Source organism: Vidua chalybeata, chromosome 5, assembly GCF_026979565.1.
Source record: "Vidua chalybeata isolate OUT-0048 chromosome 5, bVidCha1 merged haplotype, whole genome shotgun sequence".
In the NCBI taxonomy this organism is placed as follows: Eukaryota; Metazoa; Chordata; class Aves; order Passeriformes; family Viduidae; genus Vidua; species Vidua chalybeata.
Genome location: NC_071534.1, coordinates 52,783,415 through 52,810,632, shown reverse-complemented (window position 1 = coordinate 52,810,632; position 27,218 = coordinate 52,783,415). Strand labels below are relative to the sequence as shown.

The window sequence follows — 27,218 nt, the reverse complement described above, 5'->3', positions numbered from 1 at the left end:
AAAATTATGAAAGGGATTTATTGAAATGGATTCTGCACTAGCAGGATTTGAATTTTACTTTAGAAGGTACTTTATAATTCTGTTTTCCTGCTTGGAGACTTGTTTTGGTCAAACTACTGACAATCCTGCCCATGACCAGAATTTCTATGCAGTTCACAGTAGTCTAGAAAACTGTGTACAGATGTAACAGTGTAGGAATTAATTGTAAAAAAAAAAAAAAAAAAAAAATTATAATCTATTAATCATGCCTTGCTTACCAACTGTGTATACTCTACATCATCTCCCAGTAAGCCTGTGTCATTCAGTGTATACTTTGCTTTCTTCAGTACGGCATCCACTGGGCCTTTTTCTACCTGGTGTTTGATAGCCTTGAACAATTTATAAAGAGGCTCCCCAGCATTGTCCTGTGTAAAGGAAAGGAAATGAAATAAAGCAAAATCAAAATCAGTGCAGCTTTTTTAAGTAATACTGATTTAAAAAAAAAAAAAACCCACAGGCAACAGACTTCAACTCTTACCTTGAGGTACTGATATAAACAAATAGACATCCAGTTAGACAACATTCTCTCAACAACCGTTTCAGATCTGAAAAAAAAACCAACCCTGAATATAGTAAGGGCACTTAATGACAAGGTTTAAAAAAAAAAAAAACCACTGCTTGCTTGAAATATAATATTTTTACATGCTTAAATGCATTCAGTCTCCTAATGCAATGATTTCCCTATAGAGTCTTGAAAGCATATACTTGCTTTAGGATAAGTGCTTTATATTGCTCATCATTCCTGAGTAGGTGCCTTCATCTCACTGCTGAAAAGCACACATCCTTTATTCAAAATCTTAAATTTGGTCTATGCTGTGAGAGCTAAAAAATTAACCCAGTTGTGCAGTTACTGGGAAACAACCTACAAATTACAAAACTACAACATACACAGAGCAAGATCCATTGAAATTTATTGGGAATAATAGCTGGGCTAAAACACTAGAGCAAGCCCTCACTGAATGCACAATGCAGTTGATTATGTGTGCTCATTATGGAGGTGATGTGTGGTATAAATTCTAGATCATTTGGGATAAAGTTAGATTAAAAAGTAAATTAAATGCTAAGTGTGGTATTTCAAAGTAAGGTAGGTGTGTCTACGCTGCAGTATTTGAATAAGCAGTCCTGTCCAGCATCCTGCTGGTGCCTTCCACAGCCGCTCCTGGTGGGCTTGTCTTGCTCATATGCTTGGGCCAAGTTATTTCTGATTTTACAGATACCCGGCATTTCACCACAGTCACAACGCAAAAGAAACACATTTACAGATAGCCAGAGACATACAGAAAATATGACAATCATTCAAACCTTCTTAGCATCAGCTTTGGGTTTTTGGCCACAACATACTGCTCCATCAGTTCTAAGAACAGCGTCCTCATGATGTCAGTGTAGTATTCTAGTTTTCCATGTAAAGCAACAGTCAGTAAAGATGCAAAATACACTTTAGCTCGAGCAGAGAACTCCCTTTGGTTTTCCAGTGTGTGAATAAACTGAAAAAGAAAACAAATGTAAAATGAAGTCAGATTACAGGTTTCTGAAGAACCTCAACACTTGTCTGCATTAAGAAGGCAAGCAGCATTATTTTGATATTAAATCTCCTAAGCGCTGAATCAAAAAGTTTTCAGAAGTTTGAAAGAACTTATATGAAAATGTTGCCTAAATTTTGATTTTAGATATACAATGTACTGGACTGACCTAAGGAATGCTTATATACTTCTCTAAAAGCTTATCTAAAAAGGATGTTTTAATTAAATGTAAAATAGTGTTCTGTGACAATTTTAAAAGAGAAAATCAACTCCTCTCTCCCCCAAATTCCCAGTCGTTTCACATCAAATTACAAAGACACTAATGTAAGTACACCTGTAAAGTGCTCTCATCTGCCATGAACTCTAATTCTACCATTAACTACCTCAGCACTAGATTCTCAAAAAAAAAAAAAAAAAAGAGAGAGAGAGAAAGCTAAATCTATATTTAGGTGTCTGACAATGAGCTTCAGTTTTTGAGAGTGAGCAATTTTAAGTCTCTTTAGAGCAGCTGTGAGCACTCATCAGTCTTGTTGAATAGGCCACTTGAGGAGCCTCTACCTTCATTAGGGCAGAGATTCTGGAAGATGGCTGTCCACAGGTGACTCCCGTGAGGAGCCAGGATGAATTGTGATCAGCACTCTCTGATCACATTTCTTAAAAGGCTAAACCAAACTTGTAACACCAGTTTTTATCCTAGATTTGGAAATACCTCCTTTTGACAGCCACTGCAGTGTTGACTAACTCCATATTACATGACCTGGCACAGAAATGTAGGCTCGAACGGGAAACTCTGGCTGTGATGCCACATATCTGCAGTGGTTACTGTGAAACCAGAACCATATGAAAATCACTTATTTTTATTAATTTTTGTTCAGTTGTGCTTGCAAACCTGCTGTCTTGAACACATACACGCAGGTATGCCTAGCTGAGACAAGGTGCACCTACTTCAGTACTCACGTTAATGAGAAATGATTTGCTGTTGAGGAGGTTGGAGAACTGGTACAAAGCCTGCTCCACGGTCTGGCGCCTGGCCTCAGGAATATCCAGCTTTCCTGTAATCATCACATCTTTCTCTCCATCTTTGGAGGGCAAGAAGAAGACTCTGTCCGTGTACGTTTTGTAGTCTAGTACTGGAATTCCAGCTTCGTTGATATCATTTGTCTGATCCTCCATCTCTATCATTAGATCTGCAATATGCAATGCAGTTTAATGGATCAGTTTAAAAATTCTGCAGGTTTTTTAGGCAATACAAGTTCTTTGAGTGCCTTGTAATAATGAAAAAGCAACTCAGCAGAAAAACTTATTTCATCTCACATTTCTCTTGCTATTTTTAACAATCATCCTATTAACTATAACCACAGCTAATCCTATGGTGACCTGAGGATAATTGCCTTGTTATTGCCTGTCTGTAAAATGGCCTTTATGGTGTATGAGTGAGTTCATCTAGATGAATGTAGGATTATAGTACAGAACTAGAAAAAGGCATTGCAATATTTTTTGTCTTGTTTTGGTTTTATTTTTCTTTTTCCCCAATCTATATTCTATACCCTCTGAGTCTAGTTAGTACAGAAAGTTATTTTAAAACCACAGCAATCCAGGAAAGAGAGGTTTAAAGTGTAAAGCAAACTAATTTAATAGAAAGGAAGGGGATGGCAGAAAGGAAGAAGGTTAAATGGCTCACTGAAATAGATGGAAATATTTCTGTGGGACTCAAAATCCTGAAGTTTTTTAAAGGGACAAAAATTAGAGAATCATCCTTTGGAGCACCCACTTTAGCTGAAGGCTTTCCAATTACCCAATATTGCTGATTGATTGGAACACCATGTTAATCAATATAGTGACCTATTGTCTCAGGAGTTCTATTGCTCTTACTCATTCATTTGCCTCTTTATTTTATAACATTCATCAAAGGTGAGGGACAAAGAATCTTCTTGTTTCCCTCTGTGTGGTATTAGAACTTCCTTCCTGCTGTCCCCTTCCTTGACTTTGTTCTTGTGTATTTTAGAGAGTTTGCACTTTCTACTGTTGACATTACAGTTTCAGAGTATGGAACCAGAATGTGTTTTGACTTCAGTGTTTCTTTTAACTGTAAGTCAAGGTGGATGTAGTTTAGGAACTGGATTACTCCTTGGATATGCATCCTACTCCCCCAGTGCTTGTACTTGTGGAGCAGAGAGGAAACTTTCAACCCAACAGGTAGTAGGAATGTGTAACTCTCTACTCTTGCCCCAGCAAGAGAAAGGTACTTTCTCCTTTCAGAAATGGGTAAGATGTGCCCAGGTAGAGGTGGAGAGAGGGAGGGAGAACCTTGATAGATCCTTTCACAGTTCAAAATGCAGTTTGAAATGAAGCCCATTTGGGATTGATTCAAACATTTGCTTCTAGTTTGTGTCCAGAACCTGGAAGGAGTTGGTTTTCCAGAGAAAGCAAGCTTGTACAAGTAAAGAACATCCTGTCCCAGAAATGCCAGAAAAACCAAGACTGAGGGAGGCTTCCAGCATGGCTGAAATCTTTGAGATACCCTGAGCTTCTTAAATTAATGTCAAACTCTAACCTGAAATTACTGTTTTATTCAATGTTGCTTTTTAGCCACTGTCAATATGAAACAGTGTTTTCTCTGTAGCAATAAAGCATGTGGGTATTTTTTTAAATAGAGATTATTTCAATATGACCCAACAGCAAGTATAATTCAGATGATGAGGTGACATTTCATGGTAATCATTTAGGCCAATATTTGCAAAGTTTGCACTCAGATACCTAATTTAAGCATTGTGATGAGTAGTCCAGCATATAAAAATGCTGAGCCTTCACACGTCCTGCTGCCTTCCCTGGGATGATGCCTCTACATTTACACAGAACAATTAGCTAGCTCCTCTAATCAAGCTTAAGATTTTCCCATGGTGAACAGGCTAAAATGCTACTTTTTTTCCTGTGAGCTTACCAAATTATCCCTTTGTATGCTGATGGCTGCAAATAAATTTTGCAGCTCTGAAAACAGTTTTTAGTGTGCATACATCGCACACACAGTCATTTGCTAAATATTAAGTCCACTGTTAGTCACTATATAACATTCTTATCTTTGTGTTAATGGCCAATCACATTAATAGCTATAAGTAACCCCAATCTTAACTAATTTCTACTCCCAATTTCTAACTCTGTTCTTCCTTTAGACTAAAATAATCAATTAATTTTAATAACCTCAGCTACCTATTTTATTTTATTTACTTCTCTCATACATAATAGCAAAATACCTGCTCTATGTCAACGCCAATGAAGACTACTAAGATGCATTGATTATTTCTTCCCAGAAGACAGTTTTAGTGAGCTAGCACCATTCCTCCAGCATGTCTTGATTGCTGAAAAGGACCCACAGCAGTGAAAATATCTGTAATACCTGTGAACTCCTTCTTGCACCGGTCTCTGACACTCTCCTCCAGGCCTTCAAGTTGTGATTTAATTTTTTCATACTCTCGTTCTGCTTGTTGGCTCTTGCGTCTTTATGGAACAGAGGTAAGATTAAAAAAAAAGTTACAAAATGCAAAAGTAAATAATTTGCAACAGCTCTGAGAGGGAATCCCAAGGACTGGAAGAAATTTTCATGGCTTTGACTTTTTAAAATACAGCAGAAAGAGAATGGAGGACAAAACCAGCAGCAATGGTCTTCATTCAATGTAAAGCAACTTGGTGCTATCATGGGCTGGTTTCTTCAAAGCAGACATGGGCCAGTAATTTAAAATCCAGTAAGGAGTAGCTACAAATGCTTTCAATCATATATCAAGTACAGGAACTCAGTTTGAGCAAGGATTGCTTGCAACATGTCCTGTACTGGCCCTAAGCCACCCAGGAGAGTGTCTGGGATCAAACTCAGAAGGTTTGATGGAGGTTCACAAGAACTGTACAGCACATGCTTCAGCTGTATTGATAAGTGCCATAAGAGTGAAATCCACCCCTTCCCGAGGGACAGTATGAGGCCCTCATTACTAAGCTTAAAATTGGACTAAGTAGATTTTAAGTGAAATACAGACAGATGTTCTGGCCCTTTATGAAGCATGAATTCCAACATTAACCATGAAGTTTGTGTGTGAGTAATTTAGCTGGAAAAATGAAAACGACCCTTAGTCAAAACCATCCAGCTCAAACCTACAGTGCTGACTGAGGCAGCATAAATGTTCATGGGTATTTATACAGAATAAGTTATCAATAAGTTATCTCCTCAACAAATGCCACTTTAGCTGCCATTTCAAAAGGTTATGTGTGCAACTCAGTCTGCAATTGTTTACTAGGAAACCTGAGACCAATTTTGTTTACATATAAAGGAAGGACTAGGCTGACTGACACCAAGGAATTTGGCATGCGTGAGAGGAATAATTTAGTGCTCATACATATTTCCAGCTGTAACTCCTTTTCTAAACTCTGCAGCTCATAAAAAAGATGAAGTTAGTTTCTGTAGACTGAGCTGAAAACAATCAGGTAGTACCTTGAAAGCTTTAGGGAAACAAAAGCACCTAATTAGAAGAACTTACCTGTAGCAGATGATAGAAATGCCAATGATTACTATCATAGGAATAAGTACCAGTGGCAAAATAAGATTCAGTGGGATATCAGTCACACGGTTATCATATTCCACCCTTCCAAGGATCCATTCCCGGAGTCCAAATTTTACCTAATTAGATAAAAACAGACATTTGTCTCAACAAGTGCAAATGTAAGATGGGCCACTTCTCAGTTGCACCCTAAATTCTTCGTAATTTTTACAAGTGAATTTCTAGTTCAAACTTCCAAACAAAGGAAATACTTCTGAATATTTTAAACTGACTTTGGGTCACTAGCACTTTATTCCATGAAGTAATTTAATTTTGCTCAGCTGAGGAAGAAAAATCCCCAGTCTGTCTGGCTAGAGTTCTACATTTCGATATAATGAAGGTATTTGGCAGCCTTGAGACTGCTCTTTACATGTGACATCTTTTATGCAGTAGGCAGAAGCTGGAGGAACAAAGAACTGCAAAGAGTTTCTTCACAGTGCTACAACAACTTTGGAGAACAAATTACTTCAGTCAAGAGGCACTGTACAGTGTTATTGATACACGAAACTAAATTCTACAGAAAAGGTAACGTACAATGAATTCGGGAAGGTTATTGATGGTATCTCTCTTCTGCCGTTTCTTTGGTTGAGGCTGGACTTCTGGTGGCTCACAATATAAGTCCGTTTCAGTTAGAGTTTTTATATTGCAAGGCTCATCACCCACAAAAGCCTGGGCCTCATCTATCGTCATGGCTTTGTTCAGGTTACTGCCCTAGACAGAAAATAAAAGGCTGTGTTACATCACAAAGTCTTGGGGGACAAGAAATCCTGAATTGCAACTTTCCATTTGGATCACTTTCATTAGCAGATATGATTTGCACTGCAGCCTAAAGAACAGCAGAGTGATTGGGATTTATGTGATTCCTCTCCCTTCCTTCCTGGTGTGAGATGAAATGTCCCTTCCAATTCCTGGGAGGTCTACTGGGGAGGGCATTTCCAAATGCAAATGCCAGCCTCAGCAGGAGGGGGCATCCTAGGCAAACCCAAAGCATGGCTAAAAAAGATAGGCACTCATTCTGAGAAAGAGTGTGGGGAGGAAAGGGGACCTGTCAATGTTCATCATCTAGTAGAGGTAAGGGACTCTACCAAGAATTTGGGGTATGCTACCAAACATCTGTTAAGGCTTTGAGAAAGGAAAGAAAAATTCCATACATGCTTCAAGGACAAATTGAGCAAGCACCAACTTTTGACAAGTTTACCTTTGCATTAATAAGTTTGTTGACTTGTTTTTTGATGCCATCTGTGAAGTTTTCAAAAGTTGGGTCTGCAACATAGGCAAAGGAGTGGCTCTCATTTTTTACAACCAATTTATAATGATCCATTAGAATAACAGTGGTAATGTTATAGTTTTCTGGGTCTTCCAGTATTGGTGGGGAAGAAAAAACCACTGTGGTTTCATTAAGTCTTGTAACAACCTTTCCATAAAACTGTAAGAAAGAAGACAAGAAGAAGAACATGCACATTTTAGAGTCCAATTCCTTTCTGTACATAACTGTTGATAACTTTAGACCATAGAAATAAAATCACTGAATTTATATCCTCTCCATATAGCAGAAATACCACAGTATGAAGTATTTGTGAAAAAGAAAATTAAATAAATTTGATTTATTGATGATGAATCATTGATTCACTATATTCCAGCATTTGCCTGCAGAAACTCGGGCTACAGGTCAGTTTCCATTGCCTCCAATTTATATGGCTCTTTACCACTGGACTGATACCATCAAATTCCTCTCAGATTAGGAAGTTAACATGTCACCCTTAATCCTGATCATCTTCTGTACCTTTGAGTAGCTTGGGTCGATTCTTTTCTGCTTACACCATATAATACCTCACTGAATTTCAATACAATCATTAAGTGAAATTTTGGAATAAAATTCATTAGCTGTCACTCAACTACTCAAGGTAACAACTCAGTTCACCCATCTTCCATCCCCAATTCAACAAATGTTTTTACCCTGACACTTTCAATCATTCAGTAACAACAACCACAGGCAACAACACTAATAGGAGCCCTCAATATTTATTCTATCACCACCTCTGTTTCTCACTTCATACTCAATGCAACTAGATAGCTTCTCCCCAACATTTCTGATATTGTCATGTAAGTGAAAGCAACCCAAAAGATTAGAAAAGCTGAGCAGTCTGCAAAGTCTTAACGAAGAATGTGTGCCATAGGTAATGCTGACTTAAGCTAGCGGGTTGAGAGTACATAAGAGAAGGTGTAAGAAATATAGATAAACACTGTCAAGAATGCTAAATAGGCTTTTAGATTGTCCTGGGAGTCAAGATTATCAAGATAATTACCTTTTAAAGTGTTTTTAAAATGCAGTCAGTTCTCTTCTTAAAAATCTTTAGGGACAGGGTTCTAATGGATCCTAATACATACTCTAAAAGTTGAGTCATGCATATAATACAAAACGTGCACATTAGAAACTCTTTATGGATCACAAGACAGTCTTACACTGAAAAGCCAGCCTTAGAAAGAGTATTATAGTGTTCTTACTGGAAGATCACTTTTAGGTATAAATCATGTCATTAAATTGTGATCTTCACTAGAAGAAGGGGAAATTGAGATTATTGTTAATCTCAGTTCCTCTTAACAGGAGATGTGAGAAGGGTTTTTTTTAAATGTTATTTTTCACAACTTTTTGTGACCTGTTGCAGGTGAAATATGCATGAAGCAAAAAAGAGAAAAAGACTTGGTTCATTGAGATGTCAGGAAATAAAAGACACTGATTGTGCAAAGCTGAGTAGTCTGCATTGTCTAGATTTAGATCCTGCTTCAGGCAAATTGCTAATGGCTGCAAGGGGAGAAGAAGGAGAAAGATAAAGTAAAAACAAACACTTCCAAATTCTGAAATACATCTTTTATCCTTATCCATAATGAATGCAATTAATTTTAAAGCAGAAGATTGCAAAGTACAAGTGAATGTAAGGCAAGATGGTAGGAAAGTCAAGATCTTCTTCCACAGAAACACCCTGAACAGACACAGAAATCTGTTCAAACCTTATTTCAGCCCAAGCCCAGTGAAGTCCAGTGGGAAAGTTTATATGCAGTTTTTGAACAGATTATATGTTGTACATCCAGTGTTATGCCTTTGGGGGAAGAGAAAGAAAATTACCCTTTTTTGATTTATCCTCCCTGCTTCTGGACGCTCTGCATATATCACCAATGAGAAAGTCTGGATGAGCTCAAAACCGGTTCCAGTTACTGTAATATTTCTCCCTCCACTGCAAGGTAGAATTAAAAAAGAAGTCAAGTCATTGGCAGACTACCATAGCTATACACTGCTTCATCCTGCACTGCTATTGCTTCCACTGAAAAAAACCCTATGTGTAATGCCTATATGACAATTAGATATCCTACAAAAAAGACTTCTGTTAAAGCTATTGATGACAAAAGCACTTAAAAGATGAATGTAAACTTAAAACTCAATTTAAAACAGCAGAATTGAAAAAAATACAAACTGCTTTGCCAGGATTTTTGGCTGTACATTGATGCCAATCCTTGTGTGCTTTACTTCTCCAATGTTACTATTAAAATCACTCTGTCTACAATACACACATAGAGACAGAGCTGAGAGTATATTTTCCACAGGTCTGTAGGGACCTGGCTTCTCTATTCCCTTTTATTTGCAGCACATTGTTGAAAAAATAATACATTCACATAGGAATAAAAATGAATGTAAGTTGCCAGTGGGAATTAAAGTCATTGAAGTGACATGGATTTAGAGGGATAGTAAACCTCAAAGCAATCCATAAAAATAAGCTTTAGTTTATTTGGAAGAAAAAAAGTCATTTGAATTCCATGAGGTAAATCACTATTGATCTACCAGAGAAAAATTCTGGCCCCCAAAGTCACCCAACCAAAAATGAAAAGGAAACATTAAAACCAAATCCTATTTTACACAAGTGATTTCTCAATATTCAAGAAGACAGATACTAATATCTCCAAGAGAACTCACAGCCAAATTTATTTTTGATGTTCTCTTAGGTCATGATGTTACACTTTTTACATTGACTTTTGAAAAGGGATAAAAATTTGGAAGTAAACAGAATACTTTCAAACATCAATTGCAGTTAAGACCACAAGCCCTACCTACCTACATGTGTGCATTGCTAGAGTATAGGAGTTTATTCCAAACAATTCTATATTTTATATTTTTATTATGTATTACACATATTTTAAGCCAGTTGTGAAGAAAGTTACAACAAACAATTCATTACCTGCTGAAGCTATTTACTGGCAGGAATTTGGTGACAGTAGGATTCTCGCTGTATGTAAACAGCTGTGGTACAGTAATTCTTGTGCCCCCATAGTTCATTATGACTAGAACATGTTCAACCTTGTTATTACGTCCTGTAATGCAGATGATCTCGTCTCCAAATTCAGTACTAGATTGAAGAAGAAAAAGAAGAGGAAACATCTTCTGTTACTAACATTATGGAGTTTTGTATTCTTTTACTGTATACTCCAGAAGAAAAATACCAGGGCTTTATTTTTTGCTAAGTACAGTAGTTATAAGAGGAGATAACATTTCCATCAGGTCACATAAGCTTTTTAACAAAAGAGATACAGGATGTAACAACGAACAGTGTACAAACATAGGAACAATGCAATGTCAGCACACTTAGTGTCCTTCCTTTTTTTTTGAGAAAAGACAAGGGCAACAATTAATAAAAGGAAAAAGAAGGGAGAAGAACAAACCATGGGAGACTAGAAAATTAATATTTTATGCAAAACCACTGAAGACATGCTGAGTGAAAGCATCTACAACAAGTGGGTTTGAAACAGCCAGTCTAGCAGAGAAAGCCAAAAGTGAAGAAACCTTTGGACATCTAAATTCTCCCACTTAAGGTGTTTTTATAACTGCTCCTTCCACTGAAGCCTCTGAATGAGTTTCTGTCTGAATGTTACATGCAGAACTCCATTGCATGGGAGGAGTCACAAAGACATAGACAAAGGACTTGTTTAATTTATAATTTAATTTATAAGATATAGCCAAAGGACTTGTTTAATTTATAAGGGGCAGAAAAGGTTGGTGCTTTTTTAGGACACAGCTCTGTATTGTTAGTTACTCAGGCTACGTACACATTGCAAGGCTGGCTACCGACTGTAACTTGAACATCTTTCTTGGAGCCAGTGGCCAGATTTATACCAGAGATGGTAAGTCTGGTTCCACCTGCTTGTGGACCACTTTCAGGTCTTATTTGAGAAGGATGAGGCTCCTGCAAAGAGAAGATGGTCAAACTAAGTGAGAAAATGAAAATAAAATTTATACCAGTATTAGTTAGTTTAATAGATAAGTTTAATATTACTACCTGAAAAAGAATAAAATTAGAGCAATGACAGAAAAATCTTCTAAAATAAAACAAAATCTTTTACTATTCATGTTGAAATAAGTAACAGATAATGTGAATGGACTTTTTTCTTTATTGTATTTTATGAGGCTTTATACAAGTTTCAATTCCCTATCACAAAATGTAAAGTTAGCAGCCACTAAATTTGTGAGAGCTTCCTGTTGGATTTCCTGGTTTCATACTTATTTTAAGATTTCTCTCTTCTTTATGGCTACCTTCATCTTTCCTTACCCTTTCCTATCTTCTGTGTCAGCTACAGGAGACAAAGAACAAAGTTTTCAAAATTTGCACTAAACAGAAAGAATATAAAGATTCTCTTTCTCTCATAAGGCTCTCTATAACTGTGGTAAAACTGTTAACCTACTCTTAAGCAATAAGCTTGCAAAGAAAGAAAATCAGAAAATGCTCAAATTGCTTAATGTACAATGGCTTCTTTATGGCTACCTTCATCTTTCCTTACCCTTTCCTATCTTCTGTGTCAGCTACAGGAGACAAAGAACAAAGTTTTCAAAATTTGCACTAAACAGAAAGAATATAAAGATTCTCTTTCTCTCATAAGGCTCTCTATAACTGTGGTAAAACTGTTAACCTACTCTTAAGCAATAAGCTTGCAAAGAAAGAAAATCAGAAAATGCTCAAATTGCTTAATGTACCTAGAACCTTGGAGTGGGTTCCTTAAAACCAATTAAATCAAGCAGACACACTTCAAATTGTTATAAAATTTGTTTTATATTTAAATTTCTCAAGAAGTTCCTTCCTTTTGTTCTCAGTTCAGTCTTTGTTTCAATGATTGCATTCTGGGAGCTCCAACAAACACTATAAATTAACAGTGAGGGCTTTTCATGAGCAGCATGATTTAATTACTTTGTCACTAAACTGTTTCTTCTTCCAGTTGAGAAAAGCATCCTTATTCAGGACCACACTGAAGCTGCTGAATCAAGAGGATGACCGAAGCTGAGCAAGCCGCGAGATGTAGGCCTCCAGCTGGCTCCGGGGACACTGCCTGCTGACCCTGCTCCTCACCACGCCTGCAGACGTGCCACAGCCCTCGCGCCCATGGGGCCACAGCTGCTGTGCCTGCAGGCAGCATCATGCCCTGGGCAGGCAGCACCGTGTCCTGGGCAGGCAGCACCGTGCCCTGGGCAGGCAGCACTGTGTCCTGGGCAGGCAGCACCGTGCCCTGGGCAGGCAGCATCATGTCCTGGGCAGGCAGCACTGTGTCCTGGGCAGGCAGCACCGTGCCCTGGGCAGGCAGCTCCATGTCCTGGGCAGGCAGCACTGTGTCCTGGGCAGGCAGCACCGTGCCCTGGGCAGGCAGCACTGTGTCCTGGGCAGGCAGCTCCATGTCCTGGGCAGGCAGCACCGTGTCCTGGGCAGGCAGCACCGTGCCCTGGGCAGGCAGCACTGTGTCCTGGGCAGGCAGCACCATGCCCTGGGCAGGCAGCTGTCCTGGGCAGGCAGCACCATGCCCTGGGCAGGCAGCTGCCCTGGGCATTGTACACAGAGACGGGATGCCAGGTCTAAGTGTGTGGCTGGTGCATTAAGGCTGGGGCATTGCTATAAGGGAACCTGATCCTGTGTTTGCTGAAGTATACTAGATCAAGAACTTAAGGGAGCCTGTGAATAGGTGATGTCTTTTCTGATGTACAGCTGTACTGCTTCACCATACTAAAACAGGCTTTTCTTAAATAAGTAAAAAAAAGTAATAAGCTTATTTCCCAGACTCAAGTATATTTGTAAATGACAGCTGTTCTCCTCCTCTTGCATAATCTTGCAAAAATGATTGACTGATAATAAAGTCCAGGCTTGGGGCTGTTTCATATGAAGCACATGCGAATAAAGAAAGAGGAATGAAGTTTGAAAACGTTCCTTGCTGATGAGGGTTTCCTCGACCACTATCACATAGCACTGACCTTCCTCTTGAAGGAGGAAAAGCCCTTCTCAGGGACAGAGAGCAACGTGACTGCCTCTTCCTAGTCATGCAGCAAACCCCCTTCTCTCTCGTCGTTCTGCTCAGGCACAGACCATCTCTGTGACAGCTTACAGCTACAAAGCCAAGGACCTACCAACTGCAGGGAGGAAGGGACTGATAAACCGCATTTCGGTTCAAAGCATGGTGAGTCATCAACAGGTTTTTAACAAGCAGCAGGAATCCATAAAAATGCATCCAGCTGACTTCATGGTTACTTTACAAATTTGTTTTATTGAAGCTCAGATATTATAGAAGCATGGAGAACTCTTACGTGCTCTGCTTTTTTTATACTTTCATGTCTAAGCAAGTTCCCTCTGAAGGAATGCATCATGGTTCAGCACACTTCACAAATCCACAATGACAACCGTAATTTGCTCTCGAGTCATTGAGCTTTAGGAATATGCTTTAACTAATTGGGTGTCAATTGCTTTTCTTCCCCGAGAGAAATCTGTTTGTAAACCCTTCACTCCTCAAGAGCGAGCATATGACTGCTCTCATGCACCACCCTTTGATTTAGCTTCAATTTAATACATCACTCAGGTTACAAGACTTTATATAGGGAAGTCACTCAAAGTAATTTTAAAGCATTTTAAAAGCTCATTTAGGTCCATATAACCCTGTCTATGCATCCTCATATTTGGATTTAATTGCTTACTGATGTAAGCGAGATTGAAACAAGACACACCAGGGTAAATAAAAAGTTTTAGAGAGTCAGTTTTAAAAAATCACATTTGAAGTTTAAATTAGAATAAGTCTAGATATGCACTTTACAGGAAAATCTCATTTGTGCTTCTTTACAACAGAATTTTGTTGCTAAAAAGATTACAATTATAACTGTATATGAAATACACAGTTTATAAAAATGGGTCAAATACTTTAAACATAACCTTGGATAGAAAACCATACCTTTTATTAAGTTCATGTTAAATCCTAATTGCTATAAATTGTTAACCATGCTGGACTTCTGTATTTTCCACAGGAATTATTAGCTGCATAGCATGCTTAGGATAGCTTTCAGATTAATGTTTTCCTCAAGAACCACTAAAGGAGCAGTATAGGCAATTTCTTTCTCTATGTACCTCTGAAAAAATCTGTTTAAAATTTGTAGCCTTTTCCTTAAATACGACCTCCACTGGAAGGTTAGGCTCCAAGGACAGGCTTAAGAAGAAAATTAACAAGAAACCACTAAAAGCAAGCCTTTAAACATAGACTAAGGAAACAAACAAAGAAAAAAACGTTTCTGGATCATCACACACACTGTTCTCTGTAACCTAAGCATAACAAATGAAAGGAAGCTTGCTGGGAACTTCAGTGGACAGCCATATTCCTTTCTCTTAGCAAAAGTGGGAGTTACAGCTCTGTTGGGTTATCTGATGGGTCCCTTAGGCAGGGCTCAGCTGTCTCTGTTGCCAACAACCAGTAAATGCAGAATGAGCCACAAACTTGAAGTCAAACCACTCAGCATCATTGTCTTTGAGGGACCTGTTAGTGGTTGCCTGCATTTGTCTCCCTAAGAATAGGGATGTAGATGTAACCAGCTAGCAAAGTTATCTCTGAAAAACACAGCTCTAAGCGGGATGTGAAAGAAGTATCTGTTCTGTTTTCCACAGAAACTGTTTTTTTGTTTTTTTTTTTTTTTCTTTTTTCTTACAAAGGCATCAACTCCACCTCTTGGAATTTAAAGCTCAGCTACACCAGACAGGAGAACACCACCCACCCCTCATGCATCCATTGTGCAGACACATCTCAGTTGCACTTCAGGCTGAATGGAAAAGAACCACTCTGGGAACTATCATAGAGAGCAGCCAAAGAGGAGATGGAATGGTTATGGCTAACCCTTATTTTGTTTTTAATTGCTGATCTTGCAGCTGTCCCTCAAAGGACTCTTTTAAAAGCTCTTATTCAAAATATTCATATTTAACATATTTAAAGTAATTCTGCAAATACCAGGAGCTCTCAAGGGAACAAATAATGTGGATGCCTCATAAGGATGATCTAATAAGGAGAAGCTGAATTATGCTTTCTGTGCAGAGAAATTCTTCAGCATGACTGCTAACACTTCGTTACTGTAAACTTGGAAGGAATATTATTTGATTAATTTTAACTTGCTATTTTCTGTTTCATATTTCCCATCTTTCCCTTCCTCTTAAGGACCTGCCAGAAAAAATAAGCAGCTGAAATAAATTATCAAGAATTTTAACAATTTTAATAATCATTTTATTGCAAAACCAATGTACTATGAATAAGTTTTATTGCTCCTCTAAAATATTCATGGATGGCTCAAAGAACAAAGCTCCATCGGCCCACCTGGCAGTCTTCTTAAGAGTACCAATAAAGAAAAAAATAGGGTCATGCAAATGCTCAACCTGAAAGCATTTTTCAAAAATGCAATTAGGTAGATAGGATCAGGAGGAGAATGGTACTTTACTTAATGCCAAGTTAATTTGAAAAAGTGCCATCAGTAGTGATACAAGACTTCAACAAGAACTGTGTTACCTAAGGAGAAGGCGGCCCCTTCCTATGGTACTCAGCAGACAGACAGACACATGCGGACCCTTGGAAGGTGCCAGGTCTAGTCTCATCTTACAGAGTCTTATCTTATGCAGCCTGGCAAAGCTGCACCTGACCCACAACTCTATGTTGCTTACCAAAATCTTACATGAGATTCCCTCTTCTTGCAGAGGAAGACAAAGGGCAGACAGTAAATCCATCTGTGCAAGCCTTCTTTGAGGGATAATAAGAATGCTGCTTTTACCAAGAGCCCTTTAAATTGAACTCAACCTGAATGTTCAACTGTTACAAATGACACTGATAAGCCTCCAACCTCAAGTGCTGCAGTATCACTGATGCTATTTTTTTCTAAATCCTCTCAAGGATTTCCTCTCTCCTTTTTTCTGCCCTTTTGTCATTTCAGTCTCTGAATCAGAAGTACACCTGCTGTCATGATAAATACCTTGCTTTCTTTTTCAGCCCTCTGCACCTTGAGATCAGTCAGAAGACACGCGAGGGAACTCACACTTTCTATAATATCACTGTAACATCACACTGCAGTGCTCATGAAATTATGATGTTAAACAGAACATTTGATAATGTGTCCTGTATGGAATTTGTAGCAGTCCTGTAATAATTCTTCTGGAAAACATCAGCCCTTGTGAGGACTTGGCAATACTTCATTTCTCATGGACACAGTAAAATTTAAATAACCCTGCAAATGATGACTTAACCATTGTTTTATAATTCCTTTAAGTGTAGAAAATAATTCAAACCCATTTCAGTTTTTCTCTTATTTTGCTTGAAATGGAGGAATGTTTTTTCAGGTCTATACTTTTGTCACCAGGAAAATATTGTTCATGTCTTCCAGGTAGTTTAATGTTTGAGCATAAATATTTTCTGCAATAACAGGCTACCTCGTTTTGAGGGCTTTTTGATAGTCTAGTTTGAAAAAGCCTGTTCCAATGTCTGTCAGCTGTTCAGTGGCCTGGATTTTGAAGAGTCTGGTAAGCCATCTCCCAGCAGAGGGGCTTTGTGCCACCAGGACTCCCCACTGCCTTTCATTCTCATGATCATGCCCTGTGTTTGTAGAAAATGGATTTGCAGTTTTGATAAAACCAGTGCAAATCCACAGCTATGCTGTCAGAATAAAATTCAATACAGATGGGAGTGATTTTCAATCACCAAGTGTAACTTGCTCCCTACTGCATGATTTATCCTGAAAAAATTATTTGATCTAAACGGGATTTCTTGCTTGTGGGTCCGACCAGAACGTAGCCTGTTTGCAATGGGAAATTTGAGCACTTTACACATAAATTTTCCTTAAATCATACCTAGATGTAATAATGTTGAGTTAAAGATCTCAAAGTCCACCTGCAACCCAATTTTTCTATCTTGTATCAGACTGCTGTGTAAATATTCCTGAACTGATAAGTAGTATTCCCAATGCTTTGATAACCGCAAGATGATTATCCTTATTGGAAGGATAATAATGTTATAAATAGGTTATCTCTTGTGTTTTTATACCTTTGGTTAGTACCCATCCTGTTGCTATGGTTTACCTGAAAGCAGTGGTTATCTGCTCCAAGCAGTGAGAGAACAACACTTGTACATTGCCTTTTGGTACCTAATGTTCAAATAATGCAAGCATGTTTAGTAGCAAATTCATTTATTCTCTTTGTAATACCAATGCAAATGTGGCATTTACATTCATGTGTGCCACTGTCTTATCCTTGCTTCATCAGCACAGAAGTACTGGAAAAAAAAACCAAAGAAAAATATTGACAAGAAAGCTCCAGCTGGCCCAAGTATATATATGACTTCACATTCAGGCATTTTCCAGTGTCCTGCTTTTTTCATCACAGCCAGAAATCTCTTCTTTGCGTGCTTTGTTTTTTATCTTTTGCCCCTTACTTAAAAATCTGTTTACAGAAATGCTGTGTATTTTTCATTGTAGTTTCATGCTTTCTGTATGCTAGAGGGTAAATTATCTCCATGTCTGTTCCACTTATAATCACATTTAGACATGAACTTGCTTATTAGCAGTGTACATGGCTGCTGCTCTTACACAGCTTCTGTAGATCCTCTGAGCATTCACATTTAGCTCTTATATTTTTTATCCTGTTTATTAATCTAGAATGAACTTTTTAATCTTTAATATTTTATGAGTAGCAATTAGTCTTTTTGCAGAGTTAGGAAGGCGATATCTTATTTCTTCAAATTTTTTTACTTCTATTTTAGTAAAAACATACCATTTGTAGTCTGAAAATTCTCTGAGAGAACTCCTAGCATTTTAGATCTCTGTGGTATGCGGGTGTCAAATCAAAGCCCGTCTTTTAACTGGCTAGCAGTGGGGTTATTACTTTTTTTTTTTTGTTTGTTTTGTTTCCTGATTTTTCACAATTTTCTTTGCAATTAAAGATATAGAGGTGTAAAAGAGAACTAGTCCCCCAGCCTCTTTTTCACTCACCCATCTTGCATCTAGATTGGATTTTCCAGACCAGTTCATGTTCTTTTTCACTCTTTTTCTTTGCTCTGCAGCTTTCCTGGTTTGCAGTGTCATGTCCAGCCAACTCATTTCTGGTCCCTTACAAACTATCCAAGAACAAGAGGAGTGGACACCCATGGAGCATCACCAAAGTTCTGCATGGCTTCTTTATCTATTTCTCTGCTTTTCCATTTGTCTGTCATCAAGCACAACCTCATCTATACAAAGTTTCCTCTTCCCAGAAGAATTATTGGATGTGACTCTGTAAATAAGGGGTACTGTCTTCTATGGTATCCATCTGTTGTAAGCAGTTTCTAGCCCATGAACTACACCACTGAGATAAAACTGGTTACCCTTTATCCTTCACTAATGGTTGCCCTTTATCCTTCACTAATCAAAGAGAGAAACAACAAACCACCAAGGAGCCTACTGGTGGATCATAAGAGGGGCCAGAAATTCAAGAACAGTTAGTCAGCAACAGAGGAGGGGAACCTAACAGAGGTGCACAGAAACCTTGGCATGAAGTCTGTGCTTCAGAGGGGGATGCTGGAAAAAACACAACTGTGCCAGATGACAAGCAGAGAGACAACTGGGAAGAGAAATGAGGATGGTGTCAGATATGGCCCTGTGATGCTGAGATGCCAGCTGCAGCACAAGGGGAAGCCAGCAACAGATGGAGGTGTTCAAATGGACATGATGGGCAGCAAATGGCAAAGCCACCTAAGCTCCCTTCTGTTGGCTCCTGTGGGCACCGACCTCCATTTGGGGGTTTGCCTTTGATGCAAGTGCACTTCTTCACAAGTAGAATAGGCTCTTGTGCTTCCACACAAGCAGGGAACAGGAATGCTATTTCCAAGACCTGATGACAGTGCACACAGATGTGGATAAGATTTTCACAAATGTACAGGCCATGTTGTTGCTTTGCCTTTATCACAGCCATCTTTCCTTCACAAGTAACTCTTCTCTCTCCTCATCCTGGTTCCAGCTGCAGTAAGTTCTGGCTCTTGAACAAGTAATTTTTTACCAAAATTTTCTGCCTCACAATGAAAGGCAAATTATTCTGCCAACTCTTGCATATTATGCACACAAAAATAAAAGGCATAGCCCGTGAAGTGCTGTAGACACCAGCCAGATTTTTGGAGGTCAAAATGTCATTTCATGGACTATGAAGGTAATCACAGGAGCTGAATTAAACCTCTGAGTGGGGAACTCAAGCTATTAGGATCTGTTTTTCCCCCTCAACTTCCCTCCTTTCTCAGACTCAAGGGAGCCTGTTTCTTGTTTCTTCAGACAAGCCACCCACTCACAGGATATTCAACCAAAGAATTTCCATTGTGCATTCTCGGCAGTCTGGTGTTCACCGCAGTGGCTGACCTGACCCACTAGCTCGCCTCGTCACAGCATCCATAACACAAGTCAGTTCCTGGGTTTCTGCAACAGCAGAGAGATGAGGAGCTGAGTCCTGCCTCTCTGGGGCCGCTTTGTCGAAACCTTACACCATGTAAGCTGACCAAATGCTTCCAGACACTCCAGGTGCCCAGGCAGAGCATTTGTTTGGTAATGTGCATTGTGTTTTGGCTGCTGTGGATGGGACACTTAAGCAAAGGGCTGGTATGTTAAACAACTTATTCTTTGGACTGAAAGCATCTTTTTATCATGAGGCAGACATCACATGATTTTCTGAAAAGACCACAGAGCTCTTCTGACAGGTTTGATGGAGAAATGAAAGCACGCATGACTGGAAAGTCTGCACTGTCATACATCCAGTGTTTATTGGCAGCTCTCGAGCAGAATCATGAGTACTGCATGGTGGGACATGTATTTAAATGCATGGCTCAGAGGATAGAGAGTGAAAACTAATAACAGCCACATGAATAAGGGCCAGCTTCATTAAAACTCTCAGCTGTCCAGGAGTTCTCCTGTCCCCCATGCAGACTGACACACAAACAAGATGTACTGCAAGACTTAAGAATAAAATAAGAACCTCTGGAAGCAATTCCAGACGTCTGCGGATGTGTGGTTTATCAGCATCAATCATAATGGCTACAAGCATGTAATTTTCCCTGCAAAAAAACTCACCCAAAGCCCCCAGCTACAGTGTGAAATGAATGTATTGAGGCAACAACTCAGGGCGAAAAATCAAGGAGTGAGCTGAAACCTTCCACGAAAGCCTTGAGGCAGTGATCTGGTGAGAGCTTCCACTGCAATCGCTTCAAACATCAAGAAGCAAAGCAGAGGAAGGACGCAGGTAAGAGGAAACTGCAAAGTTTGGGGGTAGATTAAGGTGGAAGAGTGCACCTTGTTAAATTAACTGTGCTGTTCATTTCACATTCAAACTAGCAGTATGGTGAATAGTGATGTTCATGTCTGTTTTCAGGTCAGGCTCTAATGTATTCCCCCTTCTTCCTCTTTTTGGTTATTCATCTCATTTAGGTAAACAGACATCCTGGTTTACAAGAAGTCACTTTTTCCAAGCCAGTTCCTAAACTACGTTCAGCACCTCAGAAATGTATTATACTTTTGAAAAGTTCTACCTCTAATTTCACCATCTTAGATTTATTTGAGCTTTCTGAAAAGTCATTCTAACCCGCACAGCCTAAACCTCATAAAATTGTTCCAACAAACAAATGCTGGAGATGCCAGAACCAGCCTCAAGCTCTTGTCCTGGTGCCTTGAGTGCCTTTAGAAGAGCTGTTCTGAGAAAAGTATCAGCACTTGTATGGGATCAGCAAATCTGGGCCATACACCTTGGAAAAGCTTAACTCCTTCCTTTGAGACTGCTTCTCATTGCCAGAGTAACAAGCAAATCAGATAAAGTTAACAACAAATGAAAAAGCAGGACTGGCCTTTAGCCATGTTACCGCTCCACCTGCTCAGAGACCAGCCAAGCTGTTAGTGCTCCAGATGTACCACATAGCTGGATATTAAAATTTAGCAGAAGTTCATTTCTATTTCACTAAACAGGAGAATGGTTATTGCCTGAGCCTGCTTATAGTACAACAATAGAAATGCCAGCAGAAGATGACTGGGTTATCAGAATTTAATTTCATTGGGACTGTACTTGAACTGAACTCAGGTTGGATAGAGAAATTGTGACTGGTAGGGAGACATAAAGCTTTCTTCTCCTGTTGTGCAGCAAATATAGGTATTTACTGTACAGCACAGACACTTGTGGGCCAAGGCAATTTTGTTCAGAAATAATTTTAAATTGAAACAATGACTTCTCTTTTAACTGGATTTTTGACCCATTTCATGAAGGTCTTGCACATTTGTCAGTTCTGAAATGCTCTGTGCGACAGACAGGAAAGAAGCATGAGTCTGAGCCTCAAGTTGTTCTGACTATTGATTCTCATCAATCCACCTTTAAAAATAAATCACACTGTTCAGACGGTACCAACAAGAGCCAAACATAATACTACTTACAGAATCACTGAATGGTTCAGAATGGAAGGGACCTTCAATGCTCACATAGTCCCACACCCCTACCATGGACAGGGACACCTTTCCCTAGATCAGGTTGCTCAAAGCCCCATTCAGCCTGGCTTGAACAGTTCCAATAATGGGGCAGATACAGCTTTTCTGGGCAACTTCTCTTAGTGACTCACCACTCTCATCATATAAAAAAATTCTTATACCAAATCTACTTGGTAAGTGCTTTTTCTGGTAGATAGTAATCACATGTATGAGGCTGAGACAGTGGGGTGCACTTCTGCCCTGTCATGCCACCCACTGCATTTAGAACAGTCACTGTTAAAGATAAAACTATTCTGCTTCAAGTGGTCAGAGCTCACAGTAAAAACAGTAGTAGTGATCAGCAGAAGGGTATCCATCCGATGTGCCAAAGAAACAGGGAAATACATAAGAGAAAATATATTTTAGGAGAGCTCTTGGAAAGATTATCTTTTTTTCCTTTGTATATACTGAGTAGAAGAGGTTTTACACAAAGCACAGATTTTGCATGTCTACTGAAAGAAGTCTGAAAAAAGCACTGAAACAAGACTGAAGCTTTTAAGCCAACATTAGCTGATGCAGCTGTCTGCTCTGATTGTCTGTTCTCATGCCAAAGCATTCATGTCACACTTGTAGAGGTGTGCATCAGTGTGACACCCCATACTGACTTCAGTCCTACTAAAGTCCAAAGTTGGCTTCCTATTCTTGTGGAATTAAGAGAAATGAAATTAGAAACCAATGTCACCAGTTTTAAGGTGTGAATTGTATTACTTGTCAATGTTTTCCGTATTGTAAATAGGGTCCACATGGAAAGTAAATAAAAATGCTTTTTATTAAATGCTTTATTTACTACTCTTGCAGTAAATAAATATGCTCTTTATCAGCAGTTGGCTTAGGCATCTGATTTTTCAGTAACCTCAATGCAGGCAGAGACTGACACACAGAGAGTCTTGGACTTGCAGAAAAACATCCACATAGCTAATGCTCGTACACAGCTACTTCTCCCAGTACCTCATTAATAGCCAATTAAGAATCTTTCCCTGAAGTGGCCAAAAGCAGTGGCTCCTTATGTCCCTCTCAGATGGGCTGAGCAGGGAGTCACACCAAAACAAGTCCAAAGACAGGCTCCAAAGCCTACATGGTTCAGGTAACATTTCAACCCACTCCATAATAACTTCACATGCTTTCCATGAAAATCATGGGAATATCTTTATACACAGAAGGATAGGATAACTGGTGCAGAACATACTCAACAGATTCATGTCAAAATCTCATGTAGGTCTGTCATAGTCTCTGTCCTAGAGACCACAAACATATGTGTAGGAGATTGTATGATTGTTCTCTGGTTAGGATCGTAACCTACATTTCCACAAAGGAACATATTACATAGTCAAGCAAAAAGGATAGGGTTTTTTTGCAGCAGTATCACCAGAGAAAGGAGGTATTTGTTTGGAAATTACAGAAAACCCACTTCTAGCCTGTTTTGTGAAAGCAATGATATCCTCTTCTCAGTTAAATGTCATTCTTGACTTATTCCACTGCTGACTCCTTTCCTTTACTTCTCACAAGACACCAAGAATTAATGAGACAGAAGTTTAAATAAAGGCAAAGATAAAAGCCTAACAGATAAGTTATGTTTTATAGTTTTATAGTTTATAGGTGTAATTTAAGTATCAGTATGGGGACTGGTATTATTTAAACCTCTTAACTATCACATGATTTTATAAAATTTGAAGACCTCATAGATACAGATAAAGCTACTTGCTGCTAAAACCACATGCTAGACCAGCTATAAGCTAGGGCCATGTTTAGAGCAAAGCAATTAACACAGAAATGAAATTCTCTTTCATAGTCACACTGAAAACAAAGCACGTAAGTAATATGAACACACATCACGCTGTCTGTGGCTCTGCGTGCCATACTTTTGAATGAAATAAATTATTAAAGAAATTAATGTACCTTCATTACTTATTCTTCAGCTGCTCTGCATCCATTCTTCTAATTAAGAAAACTGCCTAGACTAAATATCATGATTAAAATAGTGCACCATGTATATAGAGAATACCTAATTTTTTGCAGTGCTGACTTTTTTATTTAATAGTGATACTTCAGAGATATTATGTCGCTAGTGAATAAGTTGCTTTTTTACCACATCTTTTTAACTTGGATGGCAAACAACATCACCCTATTTTGAGACTCTTAATCTATTAATCAGAATTGATTTTTGTTACACCTTTTGTATGTAGAAATGCTGGAATTAAGTGTTTTCTAATATTTTTCAGTGACAGTGTTATTGATGAACAGTAAGACAAACACAAACAATTCTGTGCTTAACTTTAACTTATGTCATACACAAAGTATAAATATAAAACAAGTCTCTGAAAAAAAAATGCACTTACCTGGTATGTAAACAACACTTCACTTGGTGATTTACCTAATTTTCCATTGATGTTAACTTCAATTTGACCTTGTTGTGGTTCGTTCATTGGGCCAACTTGACACACAATCCTAAAAAGAAAGAATGTAAGCTTATCTGTTAGAAGTAACAGCTGCAATACCAATGCAATGTATGTGAGCTACCACACACACTGCCAGCAGGAGCACCAACTTTGCTTTATTCTATACTATGTAATCCAGTGCTGCCTCAGATTCCCAGAAAAACCACCCAAGAATGGTTTGCTCATCTATCTAAAGGCTGGTAAAACCGAAACCTGAGCACTGTACACTGTAGTACACTTCAGTACTACACTTCAGTAGTCTGTTAGTAGAAGTGCCTTCTGCAGAAGACTCAAATTCAGCCCCATAAGTCAGTTGAACCTCTGCAACCTGATACAAGATTTACTGTGGACTTTGTTAAAAAAACCCAAACCCACAAAGAAGCCCCCACCTCCTTGATGCAAACATCAGACTGTCAGCTATCTTATAATTTTGTGTGTTTTAACTGCTGATAATTTTGTTGTGCATCTTGCTACTTTTCAGCTTCAAACCTTTTCACACCTACGATCAATCCCTTCAGAATTACTGTTCTCTGAAAATAAATTCACAGATAACACATGCAAAATCAGAGGTTAAGGAACACTGGCCAAGAAAATGATGCCTTAGAACTAACACTGCTGCTGAGTGATAGCTAGGATGATTAAATTGTTATTTCAAACAGGTAAACCACAGAATGATAGCATGAAAAGGCAATAAGGATTCGACACACTTGAAAACTGGGACAAATGCTTAATGGAGAGCTGATAATACAGTTAAATAAGGAGATATATAGTGCTGGCAGCCTGCTCAGTCAGTTTCATTTAGGCCACACCCTGAGGATCACTGCTCATTTCTGTCACTCTCCCTCCAGGATTATTGCTATTCTTCCTTAAGCAGTGCATGATTTCTTATAAAAACCCAAAGTAGCAAAAAAACCCTCAATGACTCCAAATTACTATGTATAATGTACTTAAATCAGGACTTATAATAAAGGATTGTCAAGTCCCTCTGCAGATCACCCCAGACTTTTTTTCCTGGGTACTGGCAAATGGACAAAATTCTCTGAATTCTTGCATGTCCTGGCATGTGTACGGCTGCCTGAGCCTGTTCCTCATCATCTCTCTACTGTATTCTTGGAAGTTGTATCTTCATGTCAGGCAGAAACAGGAAATGGTGCCTTTGGAGGAATTTTTACCATATGTCAAGCTAGGGAAAGCAGTCGGGGGGCCGGGGCCGGGGGGTGTGGGGGAAACAGTGTAGCAGGGATTTTAATTAGAAAAGTTCCCTCCCCTTCCCAGCGCTGGCATTGCCGCCCTTCCCCCGCATTACTAATGGAAAACTACAAAGAATGACTTCTCCAAGGCCAACAATTAAATCACCGCAGAGTCAAAAAGCGCCCTTAAGTGTCTTAAATCTTGCTGTGCATGGGAGCCACTGTCTCCTAAAAAGACTAGCTTTTAACTGCAGAAGGATAGGGGAGCAAGACAAGGCACTTTTTGTTATTTTTTAAAATTTATTTTTATAAAAAGAAGGTAATAATAATAAAAAAGAACAGAGGAAGACAAATATAGAAAATTAAAGATATGTATTTGCAGATTTTGCCAACTGCTTTTTTTAAGGCTTCTCTAGCCAGGAACATCCTTCAAAACCCACTAATTTGTTGATAAATGACATGATGCAAGTTGCATTTGTTCTCACCCATTACTACATTTGCAGAACTTAGGAAACCAGTAATGTTGCTATGATACTAGGAATCAGTCATCTCAATTCTGGCTCCTTTCCATGTATTTAAAAATATCAAAAAGCTTTAGAAAAAGCCAAGAGGATGGGGAAATTCTTATAAGGCTATGTTGCAATTCAGTGTAGCTTTTGCAAACACTGAAAATAGGGAATGGGGAAAGATGACTGGTTGGAAGTACATGTAAGTGCAGGAGTGATGGCAATAAAATTGGGAAGCAGTAAGAAAGAAACAGTTATTTTTTACCTTCTTCAGTCCTAGAGGCCTGGGAAGCTTCTAAATGCCTGATCCACACATTGACTAAAGCTAAATATTTTTCAAAAGCTAAAGAAGAATCATTTAGGTGTCTTCAAAGTCACTTTTAAAACATGCCACAGGAATAGCAAAAAGTTACTGTGTTACACTTTAAATTATAGGAAGGAAAAGAAAGCCAAGGTTTCAGTTGCAGCTTTCAAAAGTGAATGAAAGAAAAATCCGTCATTACTCTTAATATTACTACTGAACCTTCCTACTATGCTTTTCATCAGCTAATATCAAAAGGGTATTTCCCTCTTGAAATTAGAAGCTTGATATAATCTGTAGTAAACAACTAGATACCTACCTAGAAGAATTTAGGCATTCTGTTTTAATTTTTGGCACTGCTTAAGAGTGTGACAAGTAATCCACAAAACTTCTACCAACCTGCTTAGGCAATTCAACATCCATGGACTTGTTGGCTTTGAGATGAAACTTAGTCATCTACAGCTAAACCTAAGCTCTGGGCTCCCTCCCTGTCCCCAGGCAAGAAACTCTGTGGCTGGACTAAGATTTAAGATTCCTCTTGCTTTGCCTACTTTCCCATAAATCTTGTATGCTTGGCTTCACTGTGGTTCAGATTTAGCAAAGTTTTAATGACTAGATGCACATGCAGAATGCCTTTAATTTAAAAACAAATAGTCTTGATATATGTACAGTAATAGTTTATGAAAGCTTTTCAATCAAGTAAGGAAAAAACTTCAATCAGGAGCAGGATGGTAGTACACCATTGTAAATTTGTTGCTGTATTACAATCTATTAGAATTTAAAATAAAGAGTCAGACATGTTACTATGAAATATTGCA

General features: G+C 38.7%; 1 protein-coding gene across 1 annotated transcript in view; it reads right to left on the bottom strand.

Moving 5' to 3' along the window:
- Positions 1-27,218, bottom strand: part of PLXNB2 (plexin B2) — a 174,053-nt gene that overhangs the window by 22,264 nt on the left and 124,571 nt on the right. Inside the window, exons 17-28 of the mRNA XM_053942941.1 lie at positions 24,305-24,413; positions 11,237-11,373; positions 10,372-10,539; positions 9,267-9,375; positions 7,341-7,568; positions 6,677-6,853; positions 6,083-6,222; positions 4,954-5,054; positions 2,517-2,746; positions 1,342-1,523; positions 518-584; positions 258-404 (exon numbers count right to left, since the gene is read on the bottom strand). Of these exons, the coding sequence (XP_053798916.1) occupies positions 258-404; positions 518-584; positions 1,342-1,523; positions 2,517-2,746; positions 4,954-5,054; positions 6,083-6,222; positions 6,677-6,853; positions 7,341-7,568; positions 9,267-9,375; positions 10,372-10,539; positions 11,237-11,373; positions 24,305-24,413 (1,795 nt within the window). The remainder of the gene's footprint in view (positions 1-257; positions 405-517; positions 585-1,341; positions 1,524-2,516; positions 2,747-4,953; positions 5,055-6,082; positions 6,223-6,676; positions 6,854-7,340; positions 7,569-9,266; positions 9,376-10,371; positions 10,540-11,236; positions 11,374-24,304; positions 24,414-27,218) is intronic.